At 36.4% G+C, this 9,881-nt stretch overlaps 1 protein-coding gene across 1 annotated transcript; it reads left to right on the forward strand.

Moving 5' to 3' along the window:
- Positions 1 to 1,827: 1,827 nt before the first annotated feature.
- LOC108990042 (MLO-like protein 2) lies at positions 1,828 to 8,244 on the forward strand. Its single transcript, XM_018963887.2, has 15 exons — positions 1,828 to 2,077; positions 2,203 to 2,260; positions 2,373 to 2,626; positions 3,078 to 3,194; positions 3,311 to 3,371; positions 3,606 to 3,694; positions 5,768 to 5,842; positions 6,012 to 6,106; positions 6,263 to 6,312; positions 6,404 to 6,444; positions 6,574 to 6,747; positions 6,884 to 6,919; positions 7,028 to 7,095; positions 7,206 to 7,266; positions 7,372 to 8,244. The coding sequence occupies exons 1-15, from the start codon at positions 1,955 to 1,957 to the stop codon at positions 7,843 to 7,845; spliced, it is 1,776 nt and encodes a 591-aa protein (XP_018819432.1). The 5' UTR covers positions 1,828 to 1,954; the 3' UTR covers positions 7,846 to 8,244.
- The last annotated feature ends 1,637 nt before the right edge of the window (positions 8,245 to 9,881 follow it).

Below are 9,881 nucleotides of genomic sequence, written 5' to 3' on the forward strand. Positions count from 1 at the left end.
TCTGCAAGTTTCCAAATGTTCCATTAGATCCTTGGAGTTGTCGTACATATCTATCAACGGGACCTTGAACTTTGGTGGAAGTGGTACTGCCATGATCTCCGATGTGTAGGGCAAGTTGGTGTTGGTTAACAATTGGTCAACCAACGATGATGTCCCTATCTTTCTGGCCATTTTTTCATACTTTTATCCATCAAGCTGCGCAAGTCGTGGTACATCTTATTCGTATCCTCATCCTCTTGGTGGCCTTTATCGGCGCCCGTGCTGTCCGTTCTGCGCCTTGCGGATCTCGTTCTCCTTTTGCAACAAGTCGACCTCTATGGTAAGTTTCTTTACTATTTCTTCTATTTCTACAAGTCTTCCCTCCATGTTTCACGAAGTCTCTTCTTGATCTCTAGTTGCTTGAGATCGAGTGGTGGTGGACATGGGAAAAGCACACTGATTATGAGATATAAAGATCCCACAGACGGCGCCAACTGTTGAGGATGTGTTTTACCGCTTGACACTCTCGATTTCCTGAAACCAAAGGGTAAGAAAGCTTTGGGGTGGAGAAGGGAAACCTTTGATGTCTAAGTCAGTAATGGTAGGAGTAATCTCAAAACTAATTAATGTTCTTATTTGTTTACGTACATGGTCCCATTAAATAGACATTTTGCCTTCTTCAGTCCTTCGAGTTTAACTACCTTATCTGTTATTTGAAACTTGAATTCTCATCCCTCAGAGTTATCTATCTGTTTTGAGTTGATAGATACCTTTAACCGTGCTGGGATAGTTGGTGAGAACTCTCTTTTGAACCCTATTGGGCTAGATAGATATCTAGGCATCAGGTGTCTTGTTGGGCCGTGAAAGGCCAGGCCCAGCTAAACAATCTTCGGGCATTGGGGTGAATTGGAGCCTTCCACTACCACTAAAATATATTAATTTCTTAGTTTAACCCTAGGCCAGAGCATCAATGGTAGACCAAATATATATATATATAATATATATATATATATCGTAGAGACTACATTGTATATGCAAAAACTAATTTCGTTCGTAGATGAAAAAGTCAAGAAACGTATAATATACGTATATATCAAGTTGGTTTCCCTTTAAATGTTGGTCTTTTTTTCCCTCGGACGGCAGCTGGCCATACTCAAGCTACGGCTATATAATAGGGGCATGCTATATTGTTTTAGGATAGATGGTCTTAATTAGAGCAAGAGATCAGGGCCTCTACCGATCAAATACGATTATTTTTACGTATCTTTTATGTATTTTATTGATATTATTAATCAAAATAATTATTTTATATCAAAATAATTATTATATTAAAAAATAATTATTATTTTTACGTAAAAATTACTAGTATTTGATTGAGAAATAATATTTAAAATTTGTAAATTCTACATATTTAAAAAAAATTAAATTTAAATAAAAAATTAATTTTTTAATAATAAATCTTATTTTTTTTTCAAATACAACGTGCAGACTTTACATTACTTTTATCGTGCTGACGATCTGGGTCAGCAAAAGTTACCCATAACATTAATAAAAACTACTTTTTTTAACAGAAAATCGTGCAAATGGGGTTGACTCGTGAAGTGATCGACGGTGAAGGAAGATTATTCCGTCTTCATCAAAATTCCAGTTAGTCAAGAAAGTCTGTGTTTTTGAATCTCTAATTTTTCTAGTTAATGACTCTCTCTCTCTCTCTCACGAATTTGCTTCAATCTTCTCTGTCCCTACCATTCCGCGTCCAAACTACCAGATTCAAAGTAATCCACATTTAAAACGTCTCTATATAATATTGATCTGCCCTGATCAAGTTCATATCATCTCCCTCTAGGTTTCTGTTCTGTTGCTCCAGTTTCTAGTCTTTCCAAATTAAGATTCATATTGTTAATCTTAAATATTCCGATCGAGGGGTTTCTAGCCAGAAAGTTGTGGAAATTTCCAAGACCGGAAGCTCAATATCATGGCAGGAGCTAGTGGAGGAAGAACATTAGAAGAAACTCCCACTTGGGCTGTTGCAGTTGTGTGTTTTGTTTTGGTTTTCATATCCATAATCATCGAGCACATCATCCATCTTATAGCAAAGGCACGTATGATCGATCCATCACTATATATTAGCTGCAATCCTTAATTCATTGGGTTTTCGGGATTTTGATTCTTATATGTCATAATTTCGAGCTGAGATAATGATATTCTTCCACCACTTTGCAGTGGTTGAAGAAGAAACATAAAAGAGCTTTATTTGAGGCATTAGAAAAGATCAAATCAGGTACGCCATGTACAGTACATCACAACTACTGTTTCGACAACCTTATATATATATATATATATTAAAAATTGACATTGATATTGTCTTTGTCCCCATTGATCACTCCTTGCAGAGCTCATGTTGTTGGGATTTATATCCTTGCTCCTCACAGTAGGACAGGGTCCAATATCGAACGTATGCATATCAGAGAAAATGGGAGCGAAGTGGCATCCATGCGAGAAGAAGCAAGAAATCCAGTTGACCGAGGACGAGGACGAGGACGAGGATTCCAATGGCCGGAAACTACTGATGATCATGTCGGATTCTGGAGGAAGTTTTCGACGCATTTTGGCTTCGGCGACGTCTACAGATAATTGTGCAGCCAAGGTGCGTGAAATACATGATGGGCCAATATTTCTGTATCATATATTTTTCTTTTCTTTTCAATATGGTAAATATTTTCACATTGAAACAGCAAATCTCACACAATATTCCACATAAATATAAATAAAAAACTACTGAAAAATATTAGAATGATTTCGAAATGAAGGTTAGGTTAATGTAAATATTAAAATAAAATGTTTTAACCACAAAAAGACTCCCCGAAAGAAATCAAACCAAAGATAGACAAACACTTGGAATATGATGGAAATTGTGTAGAATGAAAAAACATGATCACAAGTTGACAACCTATGTATAGATTGTCCTGTAGATGGTGTGTGATGAGAGATTTTAGAATATAGTTATTCATTATATATATATATATATAGATATTACGGAGGACTTTACCTAACATGATTATGGCATGCATGTGTACGTATGGCATGACAAATTACAGGGAAAAGTACCATTTGTGTCTGAGGATGGTATACATCAACTGCACATTTTTATCTTCGTGTTGGCTGTTTTTCACGTCCTCTACTGCATTCTCACCCTCGCTTTGGGTACAGCCAAGGTATGTACCTACGTATCTACCATTAACTATACATTAAGTACTATACGTTCAATACTATCTCGTACCAAAATAAAAAAAGATATGACACATCATATATAACGGCTGTTGTGTTCCAGATGAGAAGATGGAAGCATTGGGAGACGGAAACCAGAACTGCTGAGTACCAGTTTTCACATGGTTAGTCCAAATTATATATGTCAATTACTCCGAACAGATATTTTTTTTCCTTCGAAAAATAAATTTATCACCTTCTAAATATTAGCATGTGATCACCAAACTCGTTACAGCATATTTGACTACTGCGTTGCACTTACATAATATACACACACACACATGACACACACACATGATTAACGTATTTTAATTAATTATATATGTACATGTACTGATCATGCATGCACGCACGGACAGACCCAGAGCGATTCAGATTTGCAAGGGATACGTCGTTTGGGAGAAGGCACTTGAGCTTCTGGACCAAAACACCTGCGCTCATGTGGATAGTAAGCCATGATCTCCATCTAATTAATTAATTTCCTGCATGCTAGCAGCTTTCCCTCATCTATATATATATATATATATATATATATATATATATATATATATATATCTCACGTACGTACTAATTAGATACGCATGCATTCAGTACTGAGCTCCTACGTATACTAGCAACATGCATGACAGCTCCCATTATGTTAATAATCTCTCTGTTTCTCATTATAAATGTATAATGCCTCGATCTTAATTAATTAATTGCATATCGTGACGAAAAAGTTTGAATTTTTTGCAGTTGCAGCTAGCTGCAATCTATCACACTAGTACACTTATCCTACTTTCTCTTAGATTTGAAGTCCCCCCCCATTAAAAAAAAAAAAAAAAAAAATGAAGAAGAAGAAAACCTGCACAGAAATGGGCTCGGGTCGACGATGATCAAATATTACCAATTACGAAATTGAATCAATGTCGTCTTCTTTTTTTTTTTTTTTTGAAAAAAGTTGAAACCCCCCCATTAACGTAGTATACTATAAATGTGTATATATATATATATATATATATATATTTGTGTTTAAAGAAAATCCACGATGTTGTTTGTTAAATTTTACATGCTAATTTGATGCATTAATGATGCTTAATTCAATGCATGATGGGTTATGATCATTTAGGTTGCATTTGGATGTTGAGCTGAATTCAATTTTTTATGAATAGTAATGAATTAAATAGTCGTGAGAGTTATGTGATGTCTATCTAAACTGAGTTTAAAATATGTTTGAATATTAAGATGAGTTTATTACTTTTTATAGGAAGTTAAAAAAAGTTATAGATTCCAAATATAATGATGTGTTAAGTTAAAAAAGATTATAGGCCTACGTGTAAGAAAGTTTTGAGTTGAGATGAATTTAATAATTTAAGAATTTAATATTTAAATATTAAATTCAACTTAAAATTTAACTAAATTCAATTGAATTCAACTTAAATCTTACAATTAAATGCAGCCTAAATGATCATGATCATGATCATGTCAAGATGCATGCATTCAAGGACTCAAGAGTCTGCAACGAAGATCAACAGGTCCTTGATTTCTCTCGTGAGCATTGGTTTCCGATGCATGGGGCCCTGGAATAGGGCAGTCATCGGCCAGGACCTTAACTAAAAGACAAAAAGAAAGAGCATAAATCTAGGGAAACAAGATGTTGGTCTTAGCACACAGTTTCGAAAATCGATACAACTAGCCGTCCAAGAAACAGAGACCGAAGACGATTATACCTTTTAATTTTCTGTATACTTTTTGACTTTTTTGTTATACACGCAACTTGTTTGACTTTTCCATTTATATATTAATTAGCAATTGACGTCTTAAAAGTTAAAATACTCGAATTCTCCGTAAAATGTTATTAGCAATTATTACTACATGACTTTACTCTCGATCGTATATATTCTATTTTTAATTAGGATGGAATTTTGAACTTATTTCAACTCGAATCTATTAAAATTTCCTTTAGGTACGATTGGATTAGAAAGTAATTTATCTTATTCAATTTTATTATTATAATTTTTTTAAATTTTCACATAAAATATAATAAATAATTTAATTTTCTCCAATCTTAAAATAATAATAATATTAAAAAAATAATATTCTAACAATATTTTTTTTTCACTTTCATCTTTCATATAAAACCATCTCATCTCAAAATTCAAACTAGTCACTTTCTCAATTATTTCTTCCTCTTAAATTTCATATATGTTTTTTTACCCACTTAAGCTCAATGCAAGATACAATTGTTTTTCCGAAAAGTTGTAAATGTTTTTCTTTTCTTTTCAAATATTTATGATACATATGGTTAGACTGCATGATTAGAGTGCATGTTTATTATACTTTAACTCGAACCTCTTATTTATTTATATATTTTTTCAAATCTTGGGTCAATGCATTTTCTTAATTTTCTTTTTGGGTCAAGTGGCGTAATAATATGCTTAAATCCAAAATATTTAGTATTATTATTATTATTTTTTTATATATATATTATCAATCTCTATATATAGTCATGACTAAACACATTTTATTTTTTGTTCTGTAGTTCTGTTTTTTCAGACAGTTTGTGAGGTCTGTTCCTAAAGTTGATTACTTGGCCTTGCGACATGGATTTATAATGGTAATTTTTCTCTTTTAGGCCAAACAGAATTAATGCATGCTTTCAATGATAGAACTTGTCACAACTTAGAGGGATAAATATATATTTATAAATTCTTGTCATTATAAAATAAATTATTTATTAGGGTGATGAGTTTTTTCTTCTTGTTTATACAATAACTGATCTGCAGGCACATTTGGCACCTCAAAGTCATCAGAAATTCGACTTTCAAAAATATATCAATAGATCATTGGAAGAGGATTTCAAGGTGGTTGTGGGAATCAGGTAATAATTTGATGCATATATGCATGCTTCAGATCTATTTATCATGTTCTCATCACAGATTCACTTTCAGGCCTTTCTTTTAAACATTTACATAAATCATTGGATTATCTCTTAAATATTATATATTTTCTTTTCTTTTTTATCATCGGTTTTCAGCCCTTTGATCTGGTTCGCCGCGGTGATATTCTTGCTCTTTAACACTCATGGTGAGTTTCGACAAGTTTTCACATCAGTGATGTGTTAGTCCTTTGCCCAAATTATCTGAGAGAGACTGAGTTCTCCTGTTTCCTTTTGCAGGCTGGAAATCTTATCTATGGCTACCATTTATTCCATTGATTGTAAGCAAATTAAAAATATCTGCCTAGCTCTGATCATCACGTCTGCTAGCTATATATAAATATTCTGACTAGCTAGCTAGGGGATGGATTTAAAGACTAATATGAAATATGCAATCTTGCTGCATTCAGATCATCCTATTGGTGGGGACAAAGCTACAAGTGATCATAACTCAAATGGCATTGAGAATTCAAGAGAGAGGAGAGGTTGTGATGGGAGAACCTGTAGTTATTCCAGGTGACGAACTCTTCTGGTTCAACCGCCCACGCCTCCTCCTTTTCCTCATTAACTTTGTTCTCTTTCAGGTACGTACATACAATATCCCTACATGTCCATTCTTTTAAATCTTTTTCTTTTCATGCATCCCTTTCCTCCATCATCGTTTACATGTATTTTTATATATATATACCTCTTTCTAATCTTTTGTCTTTGCATTTGCAGAATGCCTTTCAGCTAGCATTCTTTGCATGGGCTTGGGTAAGCTACTACGTACTCTCTCTGTATATCCCCTGTATCTAGAGCAGGTCAAAACTCAGAACTCTTTCCTTTATATTGAGGCTCCTGTTTGATCTATGGATTTTTCAGTATGAATTCGGGTTGAAATCTTGTTTCCACGAGGATGTGGAGGATATCGTTATCCAAATCGCAATGGGGTACGTCCGACGTTCCAATTTCTTCTACACACACACACACAGAGTTCTGAACTTCAATCGATTTAGAGTTCCTAACAGTAAGATTAAAATGGGACTGGCGCTTTGATCAGGGTCCTGGTACAAATTCTGTGCAGCTATGTCACTCTCCCACTCTATGCCCTTGTAACGCAGGTAACAATTCTTCTGATCATCACAAAGTAAAATGTACAGTTTTACAGATATTATATACATTTCTTTAATTTCATATATATGATGGATGGAGGCGAATGCATGCAGATGGGTTCAAGCATGAAGCCAACGATATTCAACGATAGAGTAGCGGCGGCGCTACGCAACTGGCACCACACGGCCAGGAAACACTTGAAGCACCAAAAGGGCTCAGCCTCAGTGACCCCTTTCTCCAGCAAACCCACCACTCCATCCCACTACACGTCCCCTGTTTATCTCTTGCGCCACCACCGCAGCGACATGACCGACAGCGTCCAAGGTACAACATCACCCAGAAGATCATCCAATTACGACATTGATCATCTCCCATATTATTCGGAAACCGATTCCCCTTCCCACCGCGGCTTCCGGGTAGGCGATGGCTCCACCCACGGCCACCACCTGGATCAAAGCAGTGTTGCGTATGATAAGGATGTAAACGAAATTACTACCATCTCGCAGACGACAGCTCGCATGCAACACGAAATTGAAATCGGGCCGCAGCCTAAAGACTTCTCATTTGATAAAAGAACGAGTTTGTGAATGAATTAATCATGATCATGCATGTATCGAAATCTTCATACATTTTTATTGATAAGAGATGATGACGCTAAGGCAGATCTAGTACTGCCACTACTAGCTTCTAACTTTGATGTCCGTCCCTGATTGATGCGACTGATCATGATCATGAATATATATATTGAGAGAGAGAGCTAAGGCAGCAACAATACCTGCCGTGCAGTTACAGACCTCAGCAAACACTCCGGAAGAATTAGAAAATATTCTAAGAGAATAAAATAGAATCATCCAGAATTGTATTGTTGTAACAGAAAGTGTGTGCTGGCAGGGTAATTGTGGAATTCTGTTGAGGCTGAAATGCCTATAAATATTTTAATCAGCAGTACTCTTGGAGATATGAAATATATAGAGTGTTCTCATTTACTGTCGTCTTCTCTAAGGCTTTTTTACAATCTCATGCTCAACATCATTTCTTGTTTCTTTATGTATTCTAGAAGAACCCACGTCCAATAATTTTATTTTTCAGTTTTCTTTCCATTTCCCTTCTTCCATGGCAAATTCCGATTCTCCTCCCACGGTCACTTTCTCTATCATACATTCTGCCCTTCAATTCATCACAGTCAAACTAACAATTGACAATTATTTACTTTGGGAGGCACAGATTGTGCCGTTTTTAAAAGGTCATCACCTTCTTGGTTTTGTGGATGGCTCATTTCTTCCTCCTCCTCCTTTGCTTGAAGATAAACCCAATCCTGCTCACACATGTTGGCTTCTGCAAGATCAATTACTTATTTCTACTATCAATTCTTCTCTTTCAGAAAATGTTTTGGCTCAAGTTCTCGACTATACAACCTCACGTGCTGTTTGGACTACTCTTCAAATTTTATTTTCAGCCAAATCCAATGCTCACGTTGTTCATACTAAGTACCAGTTAGCAACTCTTAAGAAACGGTTTGAATCAATTTTTGAGTATTTCAACAAAGCAAAATCTCTAGCTTCTTCACTCGGAGCTGCTGGTCACACTCTCTGATTCTGAGTTTTCTATATATCGCCTTGCTGGGTTGGGTGCTGAATATGAGTCTTTAGTCACTTCACTGACTACATGTCCAGATCCCATCTCCATTCATCAGTGTTACAGTTTCTTACTCAATCATGAGTCTCGCCTCAATCATCAAAATGAATCCCTTCTCACAGGCACCAACCTCTCTGGCAACGCCATTACCACTCGTCCTTCCATTCCCAATTTTCCCACTCGTGGTCGTGCCCCTTTCTCTCCTCGGGGAGGACGTTGTGGTCGCTCTGTTTGGCGAGGTCACTCTACCGAACCTCATGGCCATGCTCCTCTCTCATCCTTTTCTTCACGCCCTGTTTGTCAGGTTTGTAATAAACCTGGGCACTCTGCCATAAACTGTTACTACCATTTTGACCAAGCCTATCAGGCATGCCCTCCTCCATCCCTTACGGAAAATCTTTCATCCCTGCCTCCCAACACATCCCCTCTCAATACATGGTTTCCAGACACAGCCATAACCCACCACTTCACACCGGATATTCACAATCTCAACTTGGGATCAATGCAGTATCAGGGACTGGATCATGCAGTATCAGCGATGGCTCATCCTTGCCCATTCACAATATTGGTTCAACTCAAATTGCAACCTCTTCTGGCAATTTCTCCTTGAATAATCTTCTTCATGTTCAAGCAATTTCTAAAAATTTACTTTGGTTCGTAAATTCTGTCAAGATAATCGTGTCTTTTTTGAATTTTACTCTAATTTTTTTTCTTGCGAAAGATTTATGCTCCTGGGAGATTCTACTTCGAGGTCTCATTGAAGACGATCTATATGCCTTGCTGACATCCTTGACGCCGCCTTCCACCACCACTCCTCAAGCTTTCATTGGAACTCGTACCTCTCCCCAGCTTTGGCACTCATGGTTGGGGCATCCATCATTTCGCACCACCAAGCTCATCCTCAAACATTTTCAGTTGCCTCTCAACTCCTCTTTCGAACTTCTTCCTTGCTCTACCTGTGCTCAAGCGAAAGCCCACTCACTTCCAC

The sequence above is a fragment of the Juglans regia genome, chromosome 14, assembly GCF_001411555.2.
Source record: "Juglans regia cultivar Chandler chromosome 14, Walnut 2.0, whole genome shotgun sequence".
Classification (NCBI taxonomy): domain Eukaryota; kingdom Viridiplantae; phylum Streptophyta; class Magnoliopsida; order Fagales; family Juglandaceae; genus Juglans; species Juglans regia.

Bases quoted from the DNA above. Each gene is read 5' to 3' on its own strand.
- LOC108990042 (XM_018963887.2), top strand. From the start codon at position 1,955: ATGGCAGGAGCTAGTGGAGGAAGAACATTAGAAGAAACTCCCACTTGG. The intron at 5,843-6,011 runs GTAATTTTTCTC...ACTGATCTGCAG, and splicing joins TGCGACATGGATTTATAATG to GCACATTTGGCACCTCAAAG. The intron at 6,748-6,883 runs GTACGTACATAC...TTGCATTTGCAG, and splicing joins TTAACTTTGTTCTCTTTCAG to AATGCCTTTCAGCTAGCATT.